This window comes from Chinchilla lanigera, unplaced genomic scaffold (assembly GCF_000276665.1).
Source record: "Chinchilla lanigera isolate Chin_1 unplaced genomic scaffold, ChiLan1.0 scaffold00041, whole genome shotgun sequence".
In the NCBI taxonomy this organism is placed as follows: domain Eukaryota; kingdom Metazoa; phylum Chordata; class Mammalia; order Rodentia; family Chinchillidae; genus Chinchilla; species Chinchilla lanigera.
In genome coordinates this window covers 5,969,124-5,996,244 of record NW_004955442.1, presented here as the reverse complement: position 1 = coordinate 5,996,244, position 27,121 = coordinate 5,969,124, and the positions used below count along the sequence as shown (strand labels likewise).

Below are 27,121 nucleotides of genomic sequence, written 5' to 3'. Positions count from 1 at the left end.
ATGAGGTCAATATAGCCAGTGCTTACCATAAATTAGGGAAAGAAACAGGTAAATGAATGAAAGAAGAAAGGAAGAAGGCAGGAAATAATGTCACTGGTATCGCAGTTGTCCAGGGTCACAGGTGCCAGCATTGCACATTTTAGGAGGAACTACACACTCCTATTGAAAGGTAGCTGGTGGACAATGTGCAGATCTTGAGATGTGGCTCATGGAGAGAGAAATCTAGATATTAAAACAGATCTCTAAAGAGGCAAAAGTCCTGTTCTACAATTTCCACATTGGTGCCGAGTCTCTGTTCCTCCCTGGCTTCCCTCCAGGCCCTGAGCCTCTTGAAGGCAAGGCTAGTACTTATTCATTTCTAGCCCCCTAGTTTCCAAGTGGAGAGAACATATAAACACAGAAAAATAAAACAGATGAGTATGACAATAAGCAAAATACCTGACCCCAGGTCAAGAGCCCCAAACAGAATGCTGAATCTCTTCAACAGAACATGACAGCCAGATATGTGGCCTTAGAACAACTTCAGGCATTCATTCCATAAAAATGTGCAAGGATATTTCAGATTTAGGTTTATTTATGCACAAAGCAGTTCATGGCAGTACTTTTTTTGTTTTTGTTTTTAATCACAGAGAACAAGCAGAAATGGTTTAAATGTCCAATAATGGCAAAAGGGTTAAAGAAATCTGGTAGGTCTCTGTACAAAACAGCAGTGGTTTATGGAACATTTTTAACAACATGAGATAATGCTTTGTATGACATAATCTTAAGCTTCCTTCCAAAATGCTCAGATGACAGGATCTCAGCCATACGAAAAGAAAGCATTTCTTAATAACAGGAAATGCTAATGAATGGACAGGTTATAAAGCAAGGCCCTACTCAAAATCTTCCCACCTGTGTAAACAAATATACTGAACTTCTACCTCATGAAACCACAAACCACAATAATAATGCAGGATCTCATAAAGGTGAAAGTGACATGGGGAGGTCACTGGTGAGTAAGCCTCAGATCAAGGCACGCATGCGGGCACACACACACACACACACACACACACACACACACAATTACTGAGAAGCTAGTATCAGATCACTAATAAATTCAGGACAGACTCTTAGGAACACAAAAGAAATCTGCAAATGTCACAAGCACAGTGAGGAATACTGTCAAAGAATTTTGTCAGACAACTTCAGCTAAGGACCCCAGGTCAGCACTTGACAATTTCTCTGTTCGGTCCAAGTTGGTGGGGATTCACAGTACCAGCCACATTTTGCCAAAGACATGGTGAAATGAACAGGTGGCCACACTTTTCCTTTCCTGAAGGTAATGTCTCAAATATACGTTTACTATTTTTTAATCACTGTTTTCTGGCATTACAGTCCTCAGCTTTGTCTGAGAGCCACAGTCCTCAGCTATTATGCCTGTGTAGACTTAAACCCTTAGAGAGCTGGCCAGAATTTTCAGGGCCCTTCATAGGTCCCTCTCTGTTTCAAGTAAGACCAGAAACAGCATATTTGTCTGTGGAAGGCACAACTTCCCTGTTCAAGGTGAATGGAGGAGGTGAAAGACTTACTCTGAAAGAGCTGCTGTTTGCGGAGGCCCCTCTGGAATTCCACTCCCTGTAATCCAGACCCTGATAACCTCCCTGGAGTCTCCCTTAGCAGAGACTGCATGGAACATTCAAGTGCTAAGCCTGCCTTGCTGGCTGAACCACCTCCTTCCCAGAAGCTGCTGGGGAAGGGTGGTGAACGCACATACGGAGGGAGAGCCTGTGGGGTATGCCCACATCGGTGAGCTAGCTCCTTCCTTCTTGCTATCAGCACTCAAGCCCAGGTGCATTCTGTTCAATGACAAGTTATTATAGCTAGGACATGGTGGCCCAAACTTCTAATCCTAGCACTTGGGAGTCAGAGACAGGAGGATCTCAAGATGGAGACCCACTTGGACAACTCAGTGAGACTCTGTCTCAAAATAAAACAAGATATATCATGTACAGATACAAATGCCCTATGATGAATGTGTTCATTCTGTATACCTAAACTGTACTAATAAACTTAAACCTAAAAAAAATAAATAAAAAGGGCTAGCAATGTAGTTCAGTGTGAAGGATCTGGGGTCAATCCTCATTGCCACAAAAGAAAAAAATAGAAAACTCTTATTAGTCAAACAGCAACATCATTAAGATGCAGGCCCCAAAGCCAGACCAAGCCCAGCAGGGTAAGTAGTGGGTTTAACTCACTGTGCTCTTTGTCTATAAAGTCAGAGCAATAGTATTTGTCATGTGGTATTTATTAGATGGTAATTATTATCATTGTATTATAATGTTCATCATGGGTTTTTTGCATTTTATTTTACTGGTACATTTTAGGAATAACATTCATCATATAGAATCTGTGCCTGTACATGATATATCTTAACTCTTCCTTTTTTCCATTTCCCTCCCCACGCTTCAACTCCTCTTCCTCTCCTTATTTACAAAAGCTTTGTTTCGATTTTTCCTTCTATTCTTTTCTTCTGTCCCTTCTTTCCTTTACCTCCTACCCCTTTGCTCATCTTCTCATTTGAACAATTTCTTCCCATTTCCCAGTATCTATTATACATTTATATCTATTATACATATAATAGATATTATATATATATATTATATATATACTATATATTATTATACATATAGTATATACTATTATACATATAATGATTTATACTTTTGGTTTCTCACACCACAGAAACAATGTGGTATTTAAACATGTGTGTATGATTACACTTAAGGGTATGGTCTCAAAGTGCACCCACTTAGCTAGAAATGTTTCAAGTTTATCCTTCTTTCTGACAGAGTACTACTCCATTATATCAAAAAAAAAACCCTACAATTTCTTTATCCATTCATCAGTTGATGCATTTGGGCTGCATCCAAGATTTAGCTATTACAAACCATGCCACTATAAACATGGGTATATATATATATCTGTGTGGTATGATGCTTTTATTTTTTTCTTTTTAAATTTATTTTAAAGAGAGTAGTAAATGAGAAACAAACAAAGAAGTGGAACAGTAGCAGCATACCAGTGGCACAAACATAAACACATCAAAACAAGAACATTCAAAGTGATACAGAGTCTCAAGACAAAATAATATGAATCAAAAGTGGTTGTTACATTACATATTGCTATCCTCAACTACAATGCTCAGATTACCAGATGTAAGAATGAAAGATTGCTCAAACCATTATAGGGAATAAGAAAATAATTCTTCAATAAACAGTATGATGCTTTTAATTCTGTTGGGAAGACGCCAAGAAGGGAGCTAGTTGGGTTGAATGGAACCTATAGTTTTTGTTTTTTGAGGAACATTCACACTGATTTCCCCAGTGATTGCACCAGTCTACACTCCCATCAACAGTGGAGAAGGGTTCCTTTTTACCCAAAGCCCTGTGAGCATTTGTAATTGGATGAATTCTTGATAATAACCATTCTCTCCAGGTGAGATGGAATCTCAATGTTGTTTTAATTTGCATCTCTTGGACGATGTGGACATTTTTTCATATATTTATTTGCCATTTCTGCTTCTTCATCTGAGATGTGTCTATTCAATTCAGATGCCCATTTTTTGATTGGGTCTTTACATTTGGGGTGCTGGTTTTATTGTGTTCTTTACATATTATAGATATTAGTTCACTGTTTGAAGAACAGTTAGCAAACATTTTACCCGACATTGTGGGTTGTCTCTTCACTGTTGGTAGTTTCTTTTGGTGTGCAAAAGCTTTTTAATTAGATGTGCTCTCAGTTGTTGATTCTTTGTGACATTTTCAGTGTGACTGGGTTTTGTTCATAAAGTCTGCCTACACCAATGTCTTCAAGAGTTCTATCTGTTCTATCTTCCAGCAGACAAAGGAAGATATGTAAACTTTGGGAAATTGGTGAACAAGACAGGAGGGAAAAACAAAAGGAAGAAATAAAAATAAGAACAGAACAATAACAAAAAACTTGAAACAATGTTCACATTAATATAAAAATAATAACAAACAATCAAGAAGAAAATTTTTTTAAAAAAGCGGAAAACTAATGTCCACTTCAGGGTGTGTCTTTACTGTCACTGGTAGAGTGGGCAAACAGAGCCCAGATATATGTTGATCCATCCCAGCAAACCAGCTATAGATTTAGGGGAGGGGTAGTGGATAGTCCCAGCAAGCCATTGAACTTCTGGTTGGCTTCTGGTTGTAAGGCTAGAACCTGATTTGTTCAGAATACAACACTCCATGAATGTCCTGCTGGCTTTGATCAGCTCCCTGCCAGTTTGAAATGAGCTCCTTGACCTGATGACTTGAACTCAGTTCTGCCTAACCCTGACACTAGGAGCCACTAGATGGAGCCACCCTGCAGCTGCTCTGAGTTCCTTTGCTCATTGGCCTCTCTCCAAAATGGCTACTGGCCAGTAGTCACCATGTGTCTGTAGGTTTGACGCCGACCCCATATACAGTGAGCCATGGATCAGGGATGAAGGCCATCTGCTGCTTCCTTCTTGTGTTGAGGTCCCTCTCTTTGCTGTCCTCAAGGGCTTCAATTCTTGCTTCAGATCCTTGCTGAGTCCTGGGGATCCACTTCCCTCTTTTTCTCTTCTTCATGTTGCTATATTCCAGCATCTGGACATCAGATCTTGGACAGGCTGTTTTCTTTCTCTGCTGTTCACACCACCATCTTCCAGAAGTCTCTGTTCATTGTGTTTTAATGACACAGGGAATAAAAGTGAACCTCAAGTAAGCTGGTTACCTGTGAATTTCAGTACCCACTGGGGACACTATGGATCCACAGCAGGGGCAGGGGACCCCAGTGCAAGGGCAGAGGAGAGGTGCAAACAACAGTGTCAGAAATGTGAGGTTCCATTTAAAGCAAAACTCAGCAGTGGGTCAGAGGTACCAAAAGTAAAATGAGTCCCTTAAGCATCAATTCATTAAACATTAAGTTATTTAAAATACTCTTCAGTAATAATGACAACATTGATTATGGCCAGAAGGAAAATATTAACAGCAACAATTACCATTACTGAGCACCTGCTGGAGACGAGAACACTGTGTCAAAAGACTTGACTCTGACATCAGCTGCAGAGACCACTGTCTGTGCCACATAACTTCCTGAGCTGAATGAATCTCAGCCTGTAGGAACTGGGTGTGCGCATCAATAAAATGGAAAGATACCAGCACTTAAAGGGGTTGTCTGTGGAGGTTGTGAGAGCGGTGGGAAACAACAATGTGAATAACAACAAAATCAAATACTAACCATGGCTCTCAAGAAGCTTGTCAATCTCCTGCAGTTTCAGGGGGAGAAATTCTCTTTTATGTGCCTTCAGAAGGATGACTGAGGAGTCAGGCTGGAAACTAGAGGCTCCCCTCCCTCTCCCCCTCCACCCCAGGGAGACAGAAGCATGGCCAGGAGGCCTCACAGGAGCTCACTTGGCAGTGGCAGGGCCACAACTGCCCCAACTCGGCTACCTTCACCTGCATATGTACCTGCAGGGAACAGTCTCCACCTGACCTTCCAACTGCACAGGACAGTGCCACACATAAGGAGGATGTTTGTTTAAGAAAGATGATTTTCTTTCCACTTACGTGACTATGGAATTTAAAATGGACTGAGTTGAAAGGCCTTCTCCTTATGCCTAATACACTCAGTTCCTCACCTGTACCACATGCATAGAGCATTTCCAAGTCAAGACAAGTGGGTGTCAGGACTCTGTCTGGCCCTCAGGGAGTGTTACCTAAACGAGCATGCTATTCTTCTGATTTCAAAATCAATACTTACTGCATATTGATTTTTTAAAGCCATTTTTAGCTTATTTTCAACAGGAACATTCTAGATTTATACTTGTACTGTTGGAGGTGGATGAGGAATGCCTTAAAATGAAGGCAAGTTCAGTGAACTAATAACCTAACATGCAGAGGAAGTGAGAATGCTTTGCTAAGCAGGTGCTAAGCGTTCTCTGTCCCCACCAAAACTCATGTCAAAGTTTAGTTCTCATGGTGAGGTATTAAAAGGATGGAAACTTAATCCAACTATGGTACTTGGAGGTGGAACCTTAATTCACCTATGGCACCTGGAGGTATCAGGAGGTAATTAAGGTTAAATGAGTCCATAAGGATAGGACCTTGATTCCACTGGGACCACAGCTTTATAAATAGGAGGAGAAACCTGAGCAAGACACCTCTTTTACTGCGTGATATCCCGTGCCCCCTTGAGATGGAAGAAAATTCCCACCAGCAAAGACCTCTTCCAATGGAGACTGCTGCTGCCTGACCTTGAACATCTCTGCCTTCAAAACTGAGTCAAATAAGCCTTCATTTCTTATAAATTACTTAGTCCACGGTATGTAGTTATAGTGACAAAAAACAGAATAAGACACTAGAAATACAGGGATTTTAGGAGGGATTTTCATTGCTGATTTCAAAATGATACTAATTGCTATTTTTAAAACAGGACCTAAAATTTAAAGATGTAACATTTTGACTTTACAAACTGAGACACTACTGCTGGCAAGGTACTGGAGGTTGCTTTTTGAAACCTTGCAGCCAGGTGTGGTGGGCGCAGGCCTGTAATCCCAGCACTCAGGAGGCTGAGGTAGGAGGATTGCTGCAAGTTCAAGGCCAGCTTGAGCTATGCAGTGAGTTCAAAGCTGGCCTGAACTACACAGCAAGACTCTGTTTCCAAAAAAAAAAAAGTTGCAATGGGATTTAAAATTCTTACTTGCAGAGTGATCTGCAACCCCAGAGACGGAACCTTTACCTGCCTTGTCCCTCCCCTGTCCTCAGTTCCTAGCATGAGGCCTGCGCTACTTGATGAATGAATAAATGTTGACTTAACTTGGGTAATCAGCAGCACACATTCACACATGCCAGATTCTCAATTTATAAATATTTACCATCAGGACTTGATTTTAACTTTAATTAGCCTAACTGTTAGGGATACCTCCAAAGTGAGAAATATAACCCATTACTTCACACCAGATGTAGCTTTGGCAGTGGGTCTGCTATCCAAGTTTATAGTCTATGAGACACAGGCATCAAATGACTCAAGTGGGACGGTGAGTGGATCAAGACATAAAACAGATGAAACCTGGGAAAATGGATTCCTGATCAAATCCAAGAAAATAAAGAGCATAAAATTCCTCAACTTGATAAACTGCTAGAAACTCTGGATTCTATGGATGCTTAAACAAAGACTGAGTTCTTATCAGAAAGCTGGTCTAAAAAGTAACTATCAAGATTCTTTTAAAAAATTGCATTTGATTGATTTTTTTTTTTTTTTTTGAGAAAGGGTCTTACTATGTAGCTCAGGCTGGCTTTGAACGTATGGTGATCCTCCTGCCAGGCTCCTGGGATTACAGGGGTGCATCACCATACCTGGCTAAAAACTGCATTTTAAACAGAAGACACTGTAGGATGATTACTGCTGTCTTGTGGACACATTTGCGAGATTTAGAAAAACCCTATAAAACTATGCATTCAAAGGATTTTTACTAACCCATTAAATGGAGAAGCATGTGCTTTAAGAAATAGATCCTATCATTAATTTCCAGAAGAATTTTTCACCTAGTTTAGTGGTTCCTGCCCTTTTAAACTAGTAGCCCATTTGCATAAAATTAGGTATGCATTCCTTATTATCTACCCTGAAAAACTCTTGGACTCAAAATACTGTCTGTCTTTCTGCACATGCCAGGAGCCAAGAGGATTTTGCTGTATTTGCTACAGAGACTGTAAAGCCGAAAAGTCCTGAATATTTACTAACTGATCCTTTTCAGGTAAGTGTGCGGACTCCTGCTCCAGGCAGTGCATTTCCTATCTGGAAATGAGATGGTCAACACCAACCCATAGGTGATGTGGACGTTACCTATGATTCTGCTGGGAAGTAGATCCAAATCAAGCCTAACTGAATTCCATTTAACCAATATTTACTTATTGAGGGACAACTAAGTGACAGTCTCAGCTTGGGGCTGGGTTTATAGTGGCGAACACAGCTGGGCTGTGTTTCCTAGAACAATCAGGATATGAACAGTTTCAACATAACATAGTAAGACATCAGGGTCGAGTTGGAAGTTTTAGTCTTCCTATAAAGTATATTGTGGGAACCTGACCTTTATAGTCTTTAAAGCTTTGACATTCTAAAGCCACAACCATGGGCTAAGATTTCTTTCTGCCATTTTTTTCTTTTTAAACATAAAGACTAGAGATGAAACTCTAATTCTGTGAAATTGCCCATTAACTTTTGCAGGAAAGATCAACTTACTGGAATCTTTTATAATTGCCAAATTTGCTCCGGGCTCTTTAATATACAGTTCTGATCTCTATTTTGAGAATAGCAAAGAGACAAGGTATCAAGACATCAGGGGAACATGGCCAGTTAAAAGTGCCAGACTCCTGTTTCTTAAGCTCGAGTCTTTAAATTGCAATCCATGTTAACAGAGTCACATACTAACCTTCTGCTGCAAGAGCCACAAGGGTGGAGACAACGTTCAGCTTCGACCAAGATTTCATTATCTATGACCTGTCTTTGCAACTCCCACCACCTATCAGGGGAATTAACAGGAAAACCAATTTCTATATCCCTTAGATGTGATGAAAATGATTATTCTCAGGCGGAGCAGAAGAAGACAGAAAATAACAGGTGCCGCTTCACATCTGTGTATCTGTCCTGCCCTCATATCTGTTTATTTGTACCAGTTATTGACGTTTTTATATCATACAAAAGTGGCTTTTTATTGAGCTTCCAAAGTAGAAACAGGATGTATTGGTTTCTAGGGAAACCTGAGCTTGGAAGCGCTTGGGTTTTGAATCACAGAGTGCATTCCTACACACAAGGTGGCCCATTGTATAGTGACATCCCTTCCTCCTCATTTACCTCATCCCATTTAAAAAAATTAATGCAACAATGGGAGATGATTGTTGATGCTCATTATTAAATCATTTATTCATCCCACACAATGATTCAGAATTATTCATTAAACTTGCTGGAAGGAAGCAGGGTTTTACCTCCATGGTGGTATGGGGAGGGATGTGTTCTTTAAAGGGATATTTTATAACAACACAATTATCATAATTAAAAGCTACCCTGATAGTCTGATGAGCTTTTGACATATTTTTGAGTACTGGCATTTTAGCACAAGGAGATAAATGAGACTGAAATAGTACTAGCGAATAATATTGCTGTGGGGGGAGAAACCTGGAGGCAACATTAAATACCATCTGCCATCATCACCTCCAATGCTATCCAGATCTTAGTTAACAAACTTTACAAAGCATCTCTTGAACTTCCAGCTTTGCAAATGAGTTCAGATTGTATTGTCAGCCCAGCCATTGCCCGTGTTCTTAAACTGGGTATGTAAATATCTGCATAGAGCCTGCCCATTTGTGCCTTCCAGGGACAGGGACATAGCTCAGTGACATAAGCGCCTGCCTGGCAAGCGCAAGGTCCTGAGTTTGATTTCCAGTACCAAAAAAAAAAAAAAAAACAAAACCTATTTGAGCCTTCCAACCCAGTAGGTCATTCAAGTGACCTGAAAGATCCTGAGTTGGGTCTTTTGGATGTGGCCTCAGGTTTATTCTGTGTCTGAAGGTCATTAAGTAAAGGGCTTGGCTTGACAAGCCACCCAACATGATGGGTGATCACAGGAAGGCTCCCATCTCTCTGGTTTGCCGTGAGATGTAGGTGAAGATCCTAAGATCAGTGACCTCATACTGAAGGTGATACCTGGGGAAAGTGGGGAGGGAGCGCTTGGGGAGGCAGAAACTTAATGCTGAGTAACCCTGCAAGGCTGGCAGGTAGATCAGGGTAGAGGGATGCCCTGCAGGCTTTTCCTGGGACTGCATGTCATGGAGGCCATAGGACTGGATGGGCGGGGGGCAGATGGTCTGGAATATACAGTGAAAAGACTCTGTCAGCAGCTCCATGGGAACCTAGACCTGCTCTGTGCTGTGCCAGGCATAGGGTGGGTGCTGGACAACTACTGCACTCTGTCAGCTGCCCACTGAGCACAGAAGTATGAGCTGAAGACTTCCACTACTTCGTTCATCCCACAAACACAGATGAAGCTTCACTGCGAGCTAAGACCCGAGCTAGGCCTCCCAAATGCAGAGGCGAGAAGAATAATTCCCCTGCCCTGAAGGAGTTGAGAATCTACTGAGGAGTTTGGACACATCAACACTTAAAAATCCACTTGACAAGTGTTGGGATCAAGGAAAGCTAAGGAAGAATGAGGTAAAGGGGGACATCACACAGATGGGGTCAAAGCTGAGTGGGCTTGGCCAGGTGACGTGACATGGAGGAGGCCAGAGGGCAAAACAGCAACTTTTTTTTGGTTTTTGGTTTTTCTCCGGTACCGGGAACCGAACTCACGACCTTGCGCTTGCCAGGCAGGCGCTTTGCCGCTGAGCTAAATCCCCTGCCCCCAAAACAGCAACTTTTGGCATGGAGAGGAACTGGGTCTCCTCCTGGGTTGGGGAGGTCAGGACTCTTCTTGTGGTTCCTGTGGGTTGTTGGGAGAAGAAAGAGCCACCCAAAGGTGGAGCAGCATGCCTGGCTCAGAGATGCCACTAAGACCCAGCTGAGACAGTGGTGGGTGAAAGCAAAGAATGGGCTGGATAGAAATTAAAGAGGTAGAATTAAATTGACATGAACTGGCAAAGTCCCTACAAGCAAGAAAGCCCCTGCTGGATATAGGGCCATCAGGATGCTGGGGCCTGATGCCATTATGAGTGGAAAAAGGAGACTAAGCCCCTACTCTGCCTTTTGTTTCCCAAGTAACATCTTGAGTATAATTTGGCTTCTCATGTAGCTCTTCATGGGAAGAGGCTGCTGCGTGGATGAGGCTGGAGGAGGGCTCCGTCCTACTCTGATTAAGCAACCGGCACTAAGAGTTGTAGACATTTTGGAGTCACATATAACGATGGGTGTGGAGACACCCCTGGACTCTGAGCCTGCAGGGTTGCTGATTCCAGTGTGATGCAATGCCCATTCTGGGTCTCCTGGCATTTGGGGTCTTCCTAATACCAGGGGGTGGAAGTAGGCAACATGTGCTCTGCCTTTAGATGGGAAACTCAGACCATGTGCCGCTTAAGAACTGGACAACGAGTGGAAAAAGACGAGCAACCAGGGAATGGCATCTGCATCACTCGCCATATGCTATGAAAGGAATTGTGTCAGAAGCATCAAATATTCTCCTAGCTTTATTCTCTGTTGCAAAACAGCCTCCATGGTGGAGCTGATTTCACTTTGACACTTTACTTCCCTGGCATCAGAATGGCATTCTGTACCAACTGAAGCATGGCAGAAAATTTCAAAGGCCTTTAATAGAAGTTTTCCAACTTTGTCTCTATGGAACAGTTGGAAAATGTCTCCAATTATGGGAGCCTTTTGTAAAATGTTTCAGAAACACAGAAGGGCCTATTGTACCTTTCACAAGTATGTGAAACACATTTAATACTCAAAGATGAAAAGAAGGGGAACAGGATTTAAAAAAAACTAAATGCTTACTTCTGGGTCAGGGCCCCTTCCCCTTCTCACATACCAAATAAAAGAACATAAATTATTTTTGAAGTGTTTTATACAAGAAAGCCCTGGAAAGATCTGAAAGGAGGAATTCGGACCAGTTGTCAAAGCTGGAATTCGGCTGAGGCCCCACAACTTTGGGGCTCTCAAGAGGAAAGATGAGGTGAGGGCCGAGACCAGAAGACGCATCACTGGAAGCTTAGGTCTCACTCTCACAAACAGGTTGTCTCCATTTGTTGGAGTATGTAAATGGTCTGTCACACGTATGATTGGCTAAAAGTGTGCAGCAGAGTACAGGCCACACACATTTCCTTCTCCTGAGTCAAGATGGGAACTTAATCCATCTCACTAGAGGCAAATTGAGGAAGCCCAGGACCTTCCATTAGAGCCACATCCCAGGACTTCCTGCGGCACACCGGGCTTCTGCTGGTGAGAAGCTTGGCACTTTAGCATCAGCTGGCCCTGAGCCAGTTCCTGCTTCCTAGAGAAATGAGGGGAAAGACATCCCTGCTTGTGCCATGACTTGAGGCACATGCAACCACATTCAGACCTAACCTTAGCTCCCCTGTCGAGCACGTCCATCCTTACCTGGGAGCAGCTACCACACATTTACAGGCTAGCATGGCCTGTGTTTTATTCCTCACAACCATCCTATAAGAGAGCCATTACTGTTACTCTGATTTACCAGTGAGGAAACTGAGGCTCCAAAGGAGCAGGGAGCTTGTCCACAACCACATAGCTAGTGAGTGGTAGAACTTGGACCAGAACCCAGTTCCATCTAAAGCTTCCCTCTTTGCCAAATTGCAGAGGTGCTGGCGAAGGAGTTGCTGCAGACTCCCATACCGGGGCCTACCTGCAGCAGTGAGCTTGTCCGCCAGCTCTGTGCGCACAGCTTTGGTGAGGTTGAAGTAGTCGTCATCCTCATCGATGCTGTGCAGGAACAGCGGGATATGCTGGAAGACGATGGCATGCTGGCACTTCCGTTGTCCTGCGATTCTCAGCTGCTGGTCCAGCCAGCAGTCCTGGGCCTGCTTCAGGGCCGGGCACTGGGAGGCATCGTACCAGAATTGGGAGTTGAGTACCAGGAACAGGACACCCCCAACCCAGAAGCTGAAGTAGTCATCTCCCCATGTCTGGTGGAACTCCTGGATGGTCTCGGCTGTGGGGACGTTGCCCAGGTCATGGTTGCCACTGACAAGGACCAGTGGGATCTCTCTGTCAAGGTCTTTGAGCACCCGCTGCAGGTCCTCAGTCTGCTCCTTGCGCCAGGGAGTCCCTAGAAGATGAAAGGTCATATCTTGAGAGGCCGATTCATGTATTTACTAACAAAGTTAAGACAGAGAAGAATCAAGAAATTCACTCAACCAAGCACATACAAAGTAGAAGAAGTAATCAACTGCTAAAAACAAATCAACTAGTCAAGCAGGTACCTCTGTTTGTCCCTCTGCATTGAACTCCTCCCTTACCCAGAACACCGTGGGATTCAGTGTTTATGTGGCTATCTGCCCCACACTGCTGAGTGTTACAGTTTATATCTAAATGTCCTCCTAAAGCCTCATGTGATCATAGGCAGGTCATTTGGAACAAGTCTGGATTATAGAGAAATTTGGCAAGATGCACATGCCTATTGATTTGGTTTCTGGGACTTTGTCCATTAAGGTGTTCACAAAGTCTGCAGGGCCATGAGGATGGTTACGAAATAGCCATCTGTGAGGCTGATGTTCAAAGCCAGACCGACACATCACAGGGGCATGCATGATTCACCACTGAGACAGAAAAAAAGTTGTAGCATCTATACTTTAGTGTTCATTGAAGTGAAAGAAATTAAGCTTCACTAATTTTTTTTTTTTTTTTTTTTTTTGGTTTTTCTCCGGTACCGGGAACCAAACTCACGACCTTGTGCTTGCCAGGCAGGCGCTTTTGCCGCTGAGCTAAATCCCCAGCCCCCGTTTCACTAATATTTTATATCGAGATCAAATCCATACTTTACTCAATGTCTTAATCACATTCTTGTTGCTGATGCCCACAAATTAAAGGAGGAGAGGTTTATTTTGGCCCAGTTTGTAGAGGTTTCAGTCCATAATTGGCATGGTGGAGGAAAAGCTTCTTGGTAGCCAGGAATCAGAGAGCTCTAAGGGAGATCTAACCTCCTAGGTGGTGCCCACAGTGGCCAGACTCTTCTGACCACCTTCTAACACATATGAATTTTTAAAAAGCTTACAGATACTCATGGATGATGTATTACAGATAAAACACCTCCAAAGGGTCAAAGAACCTGACTCTGGTCAACTATGGGAAATAGAAAAGGGGAGGGGAGAGACTGCTTGTGTCTCTTTCCTTCTTCCCTCCTTCCTTTATTACTAATTATTTTATTTTTATTTTATTATTTATTATTTTATAATATATAATAATAAAGGCAATAATATATATTATTATTTATTATTTTATTATTATTTTTTTTTACTTTATTACTTCCTTTATGACTAATCTTAAGGCACTGAGTTAGTTACTGGAGATAAGCTGGGGGTCAACTAGACACAAATTCTTCCCTCTGGACTAGGGAGCTGGATAATTTGCCAACTGAATTGCAGATGTGCCCCCACATGTCTCTGATGTCATTAGTGTTACTGAGAAAAACAAACTAGGATAAGGGTATTACTTCCAGCACCACGCTAGTCCTGAGGGACACACTTGGGATCGAGAGGTAAAGACAGCACAAGAAAAACGATGGAAAAAAGCAGGCCAATTTCTCCTGGGTATGGTAAAAACCTACCTGAAAAATGAAGCATAAGTGAAGAAAATTAAACCCAACATTCCAGCATGAGTTAAAAAGAAAGCCGAGTGACTGTAGTGGAGAACAATTTAATGTGTATTTCAAAATAACAAGAAGGGGGCGTTTTGAGCACCCCTAGCACAAAGAACTGATGGGTGCTGAAGGCGATGGCTGTTCTTCTTGCCCTGGTTTGGTCATCACACATTGTACGTGTGAATCGATACAGCACAGCACACTCCTTAAATACATGCAATCATTATAAGCAGATTAAAAGTAGAAAAAGAAAGCAAAAAGTCCTAATAAGCAATTACAGTTAAGAAAGATCCTAATGCATAATTAAAGGAATTCAGAGCCCCTACAGTCATAAAACAGCATATGTGAAACAGGAACCCATAGAACTCAGGAGAGAAATGGAGGAAAAAGACAAAACCAATTCAGAAATGACATCTGCAAAGAGATTACTGTTAGTGAGCTTTGGTCAAGCACACGCCAGGTGCTCTGCAGATCCCAGGTGAGCGTGTGTCTTTCCTAACCCTTGGGCACCCACGCCTCACATTCCCACTCAGTCAAACTCCTCCAAGCGTGGTTTAAATCTCCTGTGTCATTACTCTTTGCTTTTGGCTTATTGATATGTATTAATTTCTGAGAGACTTGGCTAAGTTGCCACTGTGATTGTGGACTGATCCGTTTCTCCTTGTAGTTCTGCCAAGTTTCAATTAATTAATTAATGAATATATTGTTACATTGTGAGAGGCATAAGGGTTCAGAATTTCAGTATCTCACTGAAATGTTTTTATACATAATTCTGATAACATAAAAAATAAAGAAGTGGAGCTATCTGGATGCTACAAGATCTTTAATATGTATTAAGTTAAAAACGTAAGGCATGGAGGAGTAACATCTCCTATGAATTTTTAAAAAGCTTACAGATATTCACATATTACGGATAAAACCTCTCCAAAGATTCAAAGAATCTGACTCTGGTTAATTAGGGGAAATAGAAAAGGGGTGGTGAAAGGTTTTTTATGTCCCTTTCCTCCTTCCCTCCTTGCTTTTCTCAAGTTTACATACCATTTTTGGAAGAGAGGAAAAGGGGGAGGAAAGGAGAGAGATAGGGAACAGGGAAGAAAGGATGAAAAAATTTTTCAGAGGAGGCACTTTTTACTCAGGGTCCTAGGGTTTAAAGACAACTCCAAGGTCACTGAGGCAGCTGTACTCCAGACACTGGAGTTCTAGTCAGCCTCTGCCTCACGATTGGACCTGGCTGGAGCTGGGATTCAGATTTGCAGGTGTCATGGAATAATGTGGCTTCTTTAGCTGGATCTGTCTGCACTGTTGGCATCTGTGTAGATTTATATGATCCCCTCTGAGACTCCACCAGTCATTCTTCTATGTGAATAGTCTGCTAGTTCAGACCTTTAACATGATGAACTACCTCAAAGGCACTCTAAAAATCAATGCTAATTTGTCACTATTTTCCTTGTCAGGTTTTCTGAAAGACCCCAAAGCCCCCTCTAGCCTTCCTTCTTCCTATTCATACTGATTTGGGGATTTTTCTGATGATCAGTAATAGCCAACGCTCCCCTAGCACTTCCTAAGGGCAGGGCACTGTCCTAGGATAAGAACTAAACGCAAATGCAGCAGCTCACCAGGGAGGGAAAATCAGCAGCGGCAGTGCGGCTTGGGTCCTCCCTCAGTGCAGAGAGCTGCCTGCATTACAGAATTGGGACATGACCAAAGGTCTCCGCTGCAGGGTGAATACCCTCAGCTGTCCTGATCCACACAGGATGAGGACTGCAGAATCTCTCCCGTTCCTGATTCTAAGGATGTTCAGTGCTGTTTTTCACATCATAACTGAAGCAGACACAGGGAATATTAGAGCAGGCATGAGTTAATGAGCATAAACAGAAAAGAATGAACACTCCCAAAGAAACGTTTACTCGAGGGAAGGAGATTTTTGTCTTTAAAGTAATCTGTACCAGAGAGCTGCGAGTTACGCATAGTAATGTGATATCTGTTTCCAAACCTCATAAGGATGCTATTTTGGGGAAATCACAAATATCCTTCAATAACCTGCTAAAAACATGAAATCATCTTCCCTGAATCTCCTCAGTTGGAGATGAGCTCCTCTTGTACAGCTTTTCAGTGCTTTTAATACCTCTTTTCTGCTGTCACAAGTGCTGGAGGGGGAGCCAGTGAGCCTGAGCCTTGGTCCTTGGCACTAGTCCCTTATAAGCTGTGTGCCCTTGGGCAAGGTTCTCAGTTCTTCAGAGTCTTGGTCTCACTGTGTGTGAAATGGGATGATAACTCACAAATCTCTGGCACAGGTTTAAGGATTCCTATCAAGATAATGCTGGACAGAGTCAGGTATAACAGACAAGTCTGCAAAGATGTTAGCTATTTTCCTCAAGCCCCCTCAACCCAAATATAATGAATTCTTCCTTTATTATTATTATAAAAAATGACTGGCTGGGTGTGCATAACAATCAATAAATCATTTCTGAAGGAATGAAAGCATTCCCCTGGGATATAAATAATTCTTAGTTAAGAATTTAGAAGTAGCCAGGCATGGTGGTGCATGCCTGCAATTCCAACACTCGGCAGGCTGAGGCAGGAGATCACTGTGAGTTCGAGGTCAGCCTGGGCTACAAAGTGAGCCCGCCTAAACTGACAGCAAGACCCTGTCTCAAAAACACCAAAAAAACAAAAACAAAAACACAAACAGAATTTAGAAGTAAAAGAGTAAATTCTAGATTACATAAAGCCAAACAAAACTTGAAAATATTTGCAGTATGTTTAGTGATAATACTTGCAGTATGCTTAATAAGCTCTCATCTGTGTGTATCAGAATCTCTTTGGAGGGGCTGGGGATTTAGCTCAGCGGCACAGCACCTGCCTGGCAAGCGCGAGGTTGTGAGTTCCATTCCCGGTACCGGAAAAACAAAACAAAACAAAACAAAAAGAATCTCTTTGGAGTCAGGCTATCAGTAACACCTTATCATTAACATAGCTCATAGCACATCTTCCTAAAAACAGGCATGGTATTGCAGCAGTGTAGAAGAACCTGAAGCCTAGTGCTGGGTTCCACGATACCTAATAGTGGCACCACAGATAGGAAAGATGAAAACCTGGACAAGGTGTGGGTTTCCTGTATCTCCAGCAGTTTCTGCCCTTCACAGAAAGGATACATACAGAGAAAGCACAGGGAGGGAGGCAGGGAAGAAGGGAAAAGCCTGAAAGACTGCTATGCAGAAATGGCTTAGCAGAGGGAAAGAGGATTGTTTGGAGAGGGTCTTCAAGACAATGAGCGGTATTTGCTGAGAAGCGGGTACTGAGCAAACAGGGACCTGGATGTGAACACATACCTGTCTTGGCTGGGAGGATGCCTGGATGAGACTAAGAGAAGAACTGTAGAAAGCTGTGAAATGTTTAAACATTTACAAACTTTTTTAAAAAGTGCAATGAAAATTCTGTGAGACTGAGGCAGGAGGATCCCAAGTTTGAACTCTGTGTGGGCAATTTAGTGACTTAGTATTTTGAAAATAAAAATAATCAAAAAAAGGGCAAGGGAATGTAGCTCAGTGTAAAAGCCCTGGGTTCAATTCCCAGTATTGCCCACCTGCTCAAAAAAGCAAGCAGTGAGCTAAAACATGGAGGTAAAAAGTACAGTATTATAATAATTATGAAATATTTATTGAACATGATGTCAGTACCCATTAAGGCAGAGATTATTATCTTGAGTGTGTCTCAAAAAGCCTTAAAATACATTGCCTAATACATTCTCTAGGCAAAAGGGTAAGAATAATAAATATTCTCAGCCTTTATGAACAACACCATAAGAAATAACACCATACTTAATGGTAAAACACTGACTGCTTTCTCCCTAAGACTGGGGGGGCGGGGAGGGGAGGCAAAGAGGTCTGTTTTCTAAACCGTTCCTGGAACTCCTAGCCGGTGTGATGCTATGAGCACACAGACACACACACACACACACACACACACACACACACACACACACGGGAGAAATAAACCTGCCTGTTCAGAAGACATGACTTTCTCCACGGACAACCCCAATCTCCAAAAAAACAAACAGGCTTCTGTCACCCATCACCAGTGAGAGAGGTGAGCTTGGAGGCCAGGTCAAATTATAAAACTCAATTGTATTTCTATATCTTGACAATGAAGAACTAGAAGCTAAAGAGAGAATCTGAGAGATAGGAGGTTAAGGGTTACTGAAATCTTTGCTGCACTGGTTACAGGAAGCATGGAAGAACTCAAAAATAGTTCTCAGGCATCTGAGCAACTGGGAGGTGGGTCACGTCATTTAACTGACAAGGAAAGAATGCAGATAGAAACAGCCTAGAGGTAGAAGTCAAGAGCTCCTTTTCAATGTAAAATCTGATGTATTGGCACAGGGAACAAAAGGGGAAATAGATAAACTGGAACTCATGAGAATTTAAGTTTTGGGCATCAAAACATCCTGTCAACAGAGAAGGCAACTACAGAATGAAAAAAAATATTTGGAAATCATACGTCTGATAAAAGGGTTATCAGAATATAAAAACTATCAGAGAGTTTCTAAAACTCAACAACAACAACCACCCCCGAACCCCAGTTCAAAAGTGAGCAAAGGACTGAAAGGTCGTTTCTCCAGAAAAGAAATACAATAACCAACAGGCACATGAAAAGATGCTCAGTATCACCAGGTTTTAGGGAAATGCAAATCAAAACCACAATGAGATATGAAGACAGCAACTATCAAATACAGCAAAGAACAGGTGCTGGTGAGAACATGGACAAACTGGAAATCTTGGGCACTGCTGGTGGGAATGGAATATGGCACAGATACTGCAAAGCAAAGGCAGTTCCTCACAAACTTAAAAAAAAAAAAAAACTGCATGTAATCCAGCAATTCCCTTGCTGGTTATATGCACGGAAGAAGTGAAAGCAAGGTCTGTTAAAAACCCATGTTCATGGCAGCATGATGCACAAACCACTGTGTGCAAGCAACCCAATCATGCACTGACTCTTGCATGAACAAACCATAGTGTGTGTGTGTGTGTGTGTGTGTACATGTACACACAATAAAACATTATTCAGCCTTAAAAAGGGAATTTTGACACATGCTACAACATGAATGAACCTTTAGGACTTATGCAAAGTGAAATAAGAGAGTCACAAAAGGAAAACACATTGTGTGATTTCGCTAATATGATATATGGAGTGTTCAGATCCACAGAGGCAGAAAAGAGAATGGCTGTTGCCACTGGCTGTGAGGAGTGCAGAACAGAGATTTAACTGTTTGATGAGCATGGGGTTCTGGTTTTCTTAGATAAAGAGTTATGGAGATAAATGGAGGGGATGGCTGTACAGCACTATGAATAAATATAATATCCCTGAATAATATATTTAAAACTAGTGGTACATTTTGTGGATTTTATCATGGTAAAAGAAAAAGAGATTGCCAAAAAGCAAAACAAAACAAAGTAAGGTATGAGGCAGTTGGGCACAGGAAGGCTGAAGCCCCACTAACCATCAGCCCCCAGGTGCTCCTGGGGCTGGTACTTCAAGGGAAGCAGCGGGCTCTGGGTTCAGAGTACCTCATCTGTTACGAGGGATATCCTACGTTCATATTACCCTCTGAGCTTCAATTTTCTAGTCCCTAACATGAAAATTGTGCCACCTGTGTTTAAGTGCTCAGTATACAGGGTATACTCAGTGATTTTCCTCTTCTCCCCAGCCCTCCCTTTGGCAGTGACAAGTCAGAGGAGGAAGGAGGCCAGCGATAGGGTACCTGAGATCTCCCCAGTGTTTTCTTCTCCTCAGGAGCGTTGCCCCAGTGCTGCTGCCCCGAGTTGTGCAGGTAAGAACTACACGTATGCACAGCCTGACAGCCTAGCGCGGGAGAATGTCAGCGCATGTTCACTGGGCAAACTGACTGCTGTCGCGCTTGGAGGCCACAGCTGCAGACAGATGGACAAGTGGGTGAGATGGACCAGGACAACTGTACTGAGGGTGTCAGACAGTAATTTCCAGGGCAAGCTGTGAGAGGTACCTGGAAATGGGGCTAGTGGCGTCCACTCATGAGTTGGAAACAGAACAGCCAGGGCATCACCTATATGATTCAGACTGTCATTAAAACTCCTTTCAGAGAGACAGTTAGGAAATGTCACATCAGATGTAAGCAATTTCATTGTATCCAGGGACTCAATTCCCCAGTTCCATCGATAAGACTTTATCCTACAGAAATATACACAAGAATGCAAAATATGACTACTCAGCACAGCACTGGTTGAGAAAATAAAATCCAAACTGGCTTAAATATTCATTAATAGGGAATTGGTGGTATGTCCATATTATGGAATAAGAAACATGCATTTTAAGAGTAGGAATGGATAAAAAAGATACAGTATTTTTATACAATGGTATTTTTATACAATTTTTATTTTTATAAGCTATAAAGAAAGATAAACTTGAGGATTTTATAGGTAAATGGATGTAAATCAGACTCGCATGTGTAAACATTGTATTGTCTCCCTAGTGTAACAAATTGAAAAAGTGAGTCAGATCGAAAGGTACAATAGATATTGTGAAAGGGAAAGAAACTGCTCAAAAGGAAAGAATAACTGGGGTGGGAGAAAGGAGAAAAGAAAGAAGAGGAAGAAATATGTATACCTATACAAGATAGCTAAGATAATTATACTACTAATTTCTATTGTTCATTGAAAGGAACAGTTAGTGCTTATATTGTCTGATCAATTTTGCATGCCTTCTCTGGCAATCTGAGCAACTACTTTGAAGATAACAATATGCAATATAATAATCACTGTTAATTTCCTGACATCTTGTTTTGAAATTCTGTATCATTTTTATTGTATTTTTAGTCTTTAAAATTAAAAAAGAAAAGAATGGAGTTGAGCCAAATCGAGTGACATATAGCTAACCTCTACAGTGGAAATTCTGGGGGACCTAGAGCATGTGTATGTAGGGAATAAGTAAAAACAGGAAGTTGTAGGAACTTGTCTTTATGACATAATTTTTTGGAAAATAAATCAACAAAACAGTATACTGAGAGATGGAATAAGGCAAAACTGTTGATAGGAGGTTGAAGGACAAAAAAACATTTGTTTCTTATAAAGTTTGCATGTTTCATGAGGAAAACTTATTTTTTTTTTAATCAGAAAAATAAGATGTCTAAAAAACCCCACAGATATACTAAAGATAGCTCTTGTTAGGTAAGCAAGTGTAAATGTATTTTAAATTTGTAACAAATGTAAAACAAATGCCAAGGCTGATGCATAAGTTCGGTTTTTCACTCTCAGAAAAGAGAGGAAATGAAGACGAGAACTCAACTGAATGGCACTTTAAAAAATTCTCCTAAAAAAATTCACAATAAGTAAATTCAATTAAAAAATGTTTAACAAGATTGTGTTCAGGACAAACTGTGTCTTTCTTTCTAAACAATTGGATTTCCATAAATAGAATTCTGTTCTAGAGAAGTTAACTTCAAAAGTCAACATCCAAAGGCTAGGGGTGGAGCTCAGTGATAAACCCCTTGTCTACCATGTGGAAGGCCCTGGGTTCAACCCTCAAAATACACACACAGACGCAAACACACAGACACACAGACACACAGACACACACACACACACACACAGAGATAGAAAGCAAGCCAGTCAGTTAACACACACATAGGAAGTCTGAAAGGCAACACCAAGTCTCTATTATTGTAAGATCTGAATGAAATCTATTATCAAAGAAGAAAGTGCTATCTTGGTTTTGCGGATCTAGTTTATAACCAGTCTTATTAAATGTGAAGTGTTTCTTAGCTTTTAAAAAATTATTATTATTATTCCCCTAAGGAGCCTAAAAAATTACACAGCTGTTTTTATAACAGCTTTCAAAGTGTGCTATTCAATGGTATTTAGAAGAATCACAGTTATGGATCATTACCAAAATCAGCCACAGAACATTTTTAATATCCCCAAAAGAAATCCTCGACCACGAGCACTGCTTCCCACTGCCCCCAACTCTTGTCACCCTAATTCTAGGTGATCACTAATCTTATTTTCTATGGACTTCCCACTCTGGATATTTCACAGAAATAAGATCATAAACTATGTGGTCTTTTGTGACTGATTTTTCCCTTTGCACCATATTTTCAAGGTCTATATTATAATCCATGTCAGTGGTCCATTCCTTTATTGCTGAATAATATTCTATTGCAAAGATGGGCCATGTTTTGTTTAACAACTCATTAGTTGATAGGCATTTCAGTCGTTCTTACTTTTTGGCTCGTAGGAATAATGGTGCTATGAATATCCAGGTACACGTTTTTGTGCAGATGTGTTTCTCTCGGGGATATATCGAGGATATATACTAGGGTCTGGGTCATATTGCAACTGTATGCTGATTTGCTTGAGGAACTCACACATGGTCTTCCACAGCACCTCTTTACATTCTTAGCAGTACACAAGAGGGTCCCAACCCTCCACGTCTTCATCAGTAGTTTATTTTTCACCTTCTTTTTATTACAGCAATCCCAGTGTGTATGCAGTGGTATCTCATTGTGGTTTTCACTTGCATTTATCTAATGGCAAATAATGCTCAGCATCTTTTCATGTGCTTATTGGCAATCTAGTTCTTTAGAGAATTATCTACTCAGATCCTTTGCCCATTTTAAAATTGAGTTATTTGCCTTTTCATTATTGGGTAGTAAGAATTCTTTATATATTACGGATTCCAAATCAGATATAGGATTTGCAAGTTATTTTCTCCCATTCTGGGGGTCACTGTTGCACTTTTTTGAATGTGTCCTTTGGGGCACAAAAGCTTTCAAATTTCAGGTTGAAGTCCAATCTGTCATTTTTTTCTTCTGTTACTTTGCTTTTAGGGTTATATCTAACAAGTACTACCTAATACAAGGTCCAAAAGATTTATGCCTATGTTTTCTTCTAAAAGTTTTATAGTTTTTCAACTCTCAGTTGGTCTTTAAAACATTCTGAGTTAATTTTTATATACAGTGTGAGGTAAGAGTCCTACTCACTCTTTTTCATGTAGGTATCACAGAAAGACTACCATTTCCCTTTTGCATTTTTTTGGCACCTTTGTAAAAAAAAATCAATTGGTCCTAAACATGAGGGTTTATTTCTAGACTCTCAATTCTATTCCACTGACCTCTGTCTATCCTTATGCCAGTAACATTTTGTTTTGTTGCTAAAGCTTTCTAGTAAACTTGAATTTAGGAACTGTGCATCCCTCAACTTTGTTCTTCCCTTTCATGGCTGTTCTGGTTCTTCTGCATCTCCTGAATTTCCATATAAATGTTAGGATCACCTTGTGATAACACTGGAATCAAGGTGACCTCACATCAAGGCCTACCATTGCAGAAGCTCGGTTTTTAGAGTTATCTTCCAGAATCAACTGGGCCGGAGATATAGGTCAGCACTTGCCTGGCAAGCCTGAGGTCATGAGTTCGATTCCTGGTACTAAAAAAAAAAAAAACCTCCCAGAATCAACTACTATCAGCAGGCTACCAAATCCTGCTATTATATAAAAGTACTATGGTCCTGAGACACTAGGGGCATTTATGCCAGAGCACAACATCAAGGGAATCAATCTGTTCACCTGTCTCCCTCCTTTGGCAGGATGTTCGTTTAGATTTGCATCACTTCATCTGGTCTTCTGGAACAGTTTCATCACTTGTCTCCCTGCTTCCACTCCAGCACAACCCTCCTCCCAAAATGCTCCTCCACCCTGAAGCCACTGTGTAATTAATTTCTAAGCTTCTGGCTGTACAGAGCAACAAGATGAATGTTGGGTCCATCACCCTCCATGCCAACTTGGACTGCAACTGTAAGAGAAAACGCCCTTTCCCCTGTATACTTCATTTTCTTAGTTTCCCAGGTAATAGTTCCTTTTACACTTCCAGTTGCTTCTGTCTCCTAGAAATGGCTGGTCACTGTGATGAACCCTGTATAAACCAATCCCCAACTGACACACCATTCCGCCTCTGTACTTCCTCCTTGCTTATTTCATATAATAAGCCACCAGAGATGAGGGCCTGATATTCTGGAAATGATCCCAATCAGTGCCCGTCGACATAAATAAATCTGCCTCCAAAGCCTGGGTGTCGTTTCGGTACTTCTGCTTGCCAGTATACACCCGTACTGCAGCATGAGAGAAAAAAACACTTCTGTTTTGTTTAAGCAATTGTGCCTTGGGTTTCTGTCACTGCAGACGCACTGACTGTGGACCCCTGCGCTGACCACGAGGGCTGGCCCATACCTAGAGGCTGGAGCTGATGTGCACTTGTAAAAATTATGTCCTCACCACCTGGTACACAGGCACTGTTTTTCAGGACCCACAGTGCTGGATGGAGGGGCAGGTGAGAGGGGCAGTGAGGATGTGAGAGTCAGGTTAGGAGAACCGCATCTTCCTGAAGATGCACTAAGGGCAGAAGGATGCTTAACGGGGAAGTGAGCACAGGGAGAGGGGATGGCAAAGAGGCGATTTATGGTTTTTACCCAAAAGGTAATGAAGTCTGGAACTGGGCTATGATAGCAGGAATGGGAACAGAAGAGATCATCTGAATATGTGTAAGCTGTATCTTGTTTGAAGGAGGAAACTTGGAGGACAAAAATATGTAAATGCAATAGTCGTTATTTGAACTTGTGACTACTGGTTGGGGCTTTCCATAAATTATTGCCCCTAAAGTGATCACCTCCCTGTGTCTGTCTTCTGTAAAGCTAACCTTGGTGCAGCTGTAAGATATGTACACATATAAGGACAGAGTATTCAACTGAAGAACAGAATGTGACCAGGCACTCGGTACATGTGAACACGGCTCAAGGCCGATAACAACAATGCAGCACCCAGGGACTAAGAGGTTCCAGAGCAGATAGTTATATGCAGATTCACCTCTGGTCCTGACCAGGGAACAAACACAATTCATTTCTGTTTAGAGCCTCTGGGGCATCAGGTGCCTGCAACAGCCTTGCTGGAAGGAGTGCCTTTTTTCACTTCAAGATTATATCGTATCATCCAAACCATAGCACCAGTGGCTGTGCCTGTAAATCTTCACCCCACTTGGGATCTTAGGGTTTTGTTTGTTTGATTTGAGATGGAGTTTTGCTACATTGCTCAGTGGTCCGGAACACATAGGCTGGAATGATCCTTCTTGTTTCAGTCTCTCAGATAGCTGGGACTACAGGCACATGCCACTGCATCCAGCTTGCCACTTATAATTTTAAATATACAGTTTAATGAAAAGTCAATAGGAGTTTCCCTGTTAAACTTCAAAAACAGCCAGTGATCTTCCAAAGCCAATGGTGAAAATCTAAATAGCTCCAGTCATTCCAGGGCTGGAAAACCTGAAATCACTTGAATTCAGTTAGGCATTTATTTAACACATACCTGATATCCCACTATGTGCTAGGTCACGGTCACTCCAACATCCGTAAGATATTACTTTGGCTTTCAAGGAGCTCAGGGTGCAGAGAGGGACTTAGACACAGAAACTGATGATGACAATCCTGGGATGCCAATCCTGAGAAATGGAGCTATGTGATGGGGCCCCAGGTACCCTGGGAGTTCAGGGTGGGGATGCCTGAGCCCATGGGATGCACCTTTCCAGAAGCTGCTACATGCTTCCAGATATCAAAAGGCTTAGGAGGAATCAGCCTGCTGGAGTGAGGAAAAGGACAAGAGGATGGGGGTTTGTGGGCAAAGGGAAGAGCAGGTACGGGTGGGAAGAAGAGACCAGGCTGGCTTTTGGGGCAGAAAGGAGTATGCACATCAGAGTGTGGAGATGAGCTGAGGTTGCTGGGGTGCTGACTGTGCCCTAGGTGCTGAGCTGTGAGGTCCATACCAAGTATCTCACTGGATTCTACAAGAACCTTGGGGGAAAGAGTTAATGGTACAAATGAGGAAACTGAGGCACAGGCTGAGAGACACATTCAAGGTCACTGAGTTCAGAAGTGGTATAGCTGGATTTTAATCCAGGTAAAATTACCAGATCAATTAGGGATGCCTAGTTAAATTCAAGAATGGATGGTGTTTTAGTATAAAAGTATTTTATGTAGTATCTGTATTCCTGTATTTTCATTTATCAGGTCTGCCAGCTCTAAAGACAGGTGCCATTTGAGTTGGCCCAGCCTCACTCTGGAGCTAGTACCATATTCTCAGCAATGAAAGAATGGTACTGTCTCCTCCTGTTTGTACCAATGGCAGATGCAAGATGAACACTGGGGGCGGGGCTCAGGTTAGTTCCATGAGTATTTGTATTGAGATTCAAGATTATGATTTCAGGCTCAATCCCTTAAATAGTCAGCTATTTCCTTATGTGCTGTTGAGAGCAGGGAAAAGCACTGTCTCATAAGAGTTGGCTGTGATATAAATGATTTCCATTACACACACTGGAAAACACATATTCACTCTGACCTAGCATGCTAACATCTGGGAACTTCCCCAACAACACGCGCCAAAAAAGGTACAAACAAGATCTTTTTTAATACATTGAGCCTGTTTGTAAAAGCACATCTGGGCTGGGCAAAAGATGAAGGGAGTGAGGTACGGGATTTAAGGGGGTCTTCACTTCTAGGTTTGCACAGGTGCTCATTCTGCATCTACAAGATCATGAAAGCAAAAGCCTCCTTAAATCCTACTCCCTGGGTGTCTTGCTCTTTTTACCCTGACTTCAGCACTGGGGCACATCAATATAACATATCCACTTGAGCACAAAGAGGAGATTGAGGAAATAAATCACAGTCTGTCTATATAATGGAATTCTATGCAGCCATAAAAAAGATGGAGATAAGTTGT

General features: G+C 41.8%; 1 protein-coding gene across 1 annotated transcript in view; it reads right to left on the bottom strand.

Annotated features, from left to right (window-relative positions):
• Cpped1 (calcineurin-like phosphoesterase domain containing 1) overlaps nucleotides 1-27,121 on the bottom strand; it is a 125,330-nt gene that overhangs the window by 27,140 nt on the left and 71,069 nt on the right. The window contains exon 3 of the mRNA XM_005391148.2: nucleotides 12,380-12,802. Coding sequence (XP_005391205.1) covers nucleotides 12,380-12,802 — 423 coding nt within the window. The remainder of the gene's footprint in view (nucleotides 1-12,379; nucleotides 12,803-27,121) is intronic.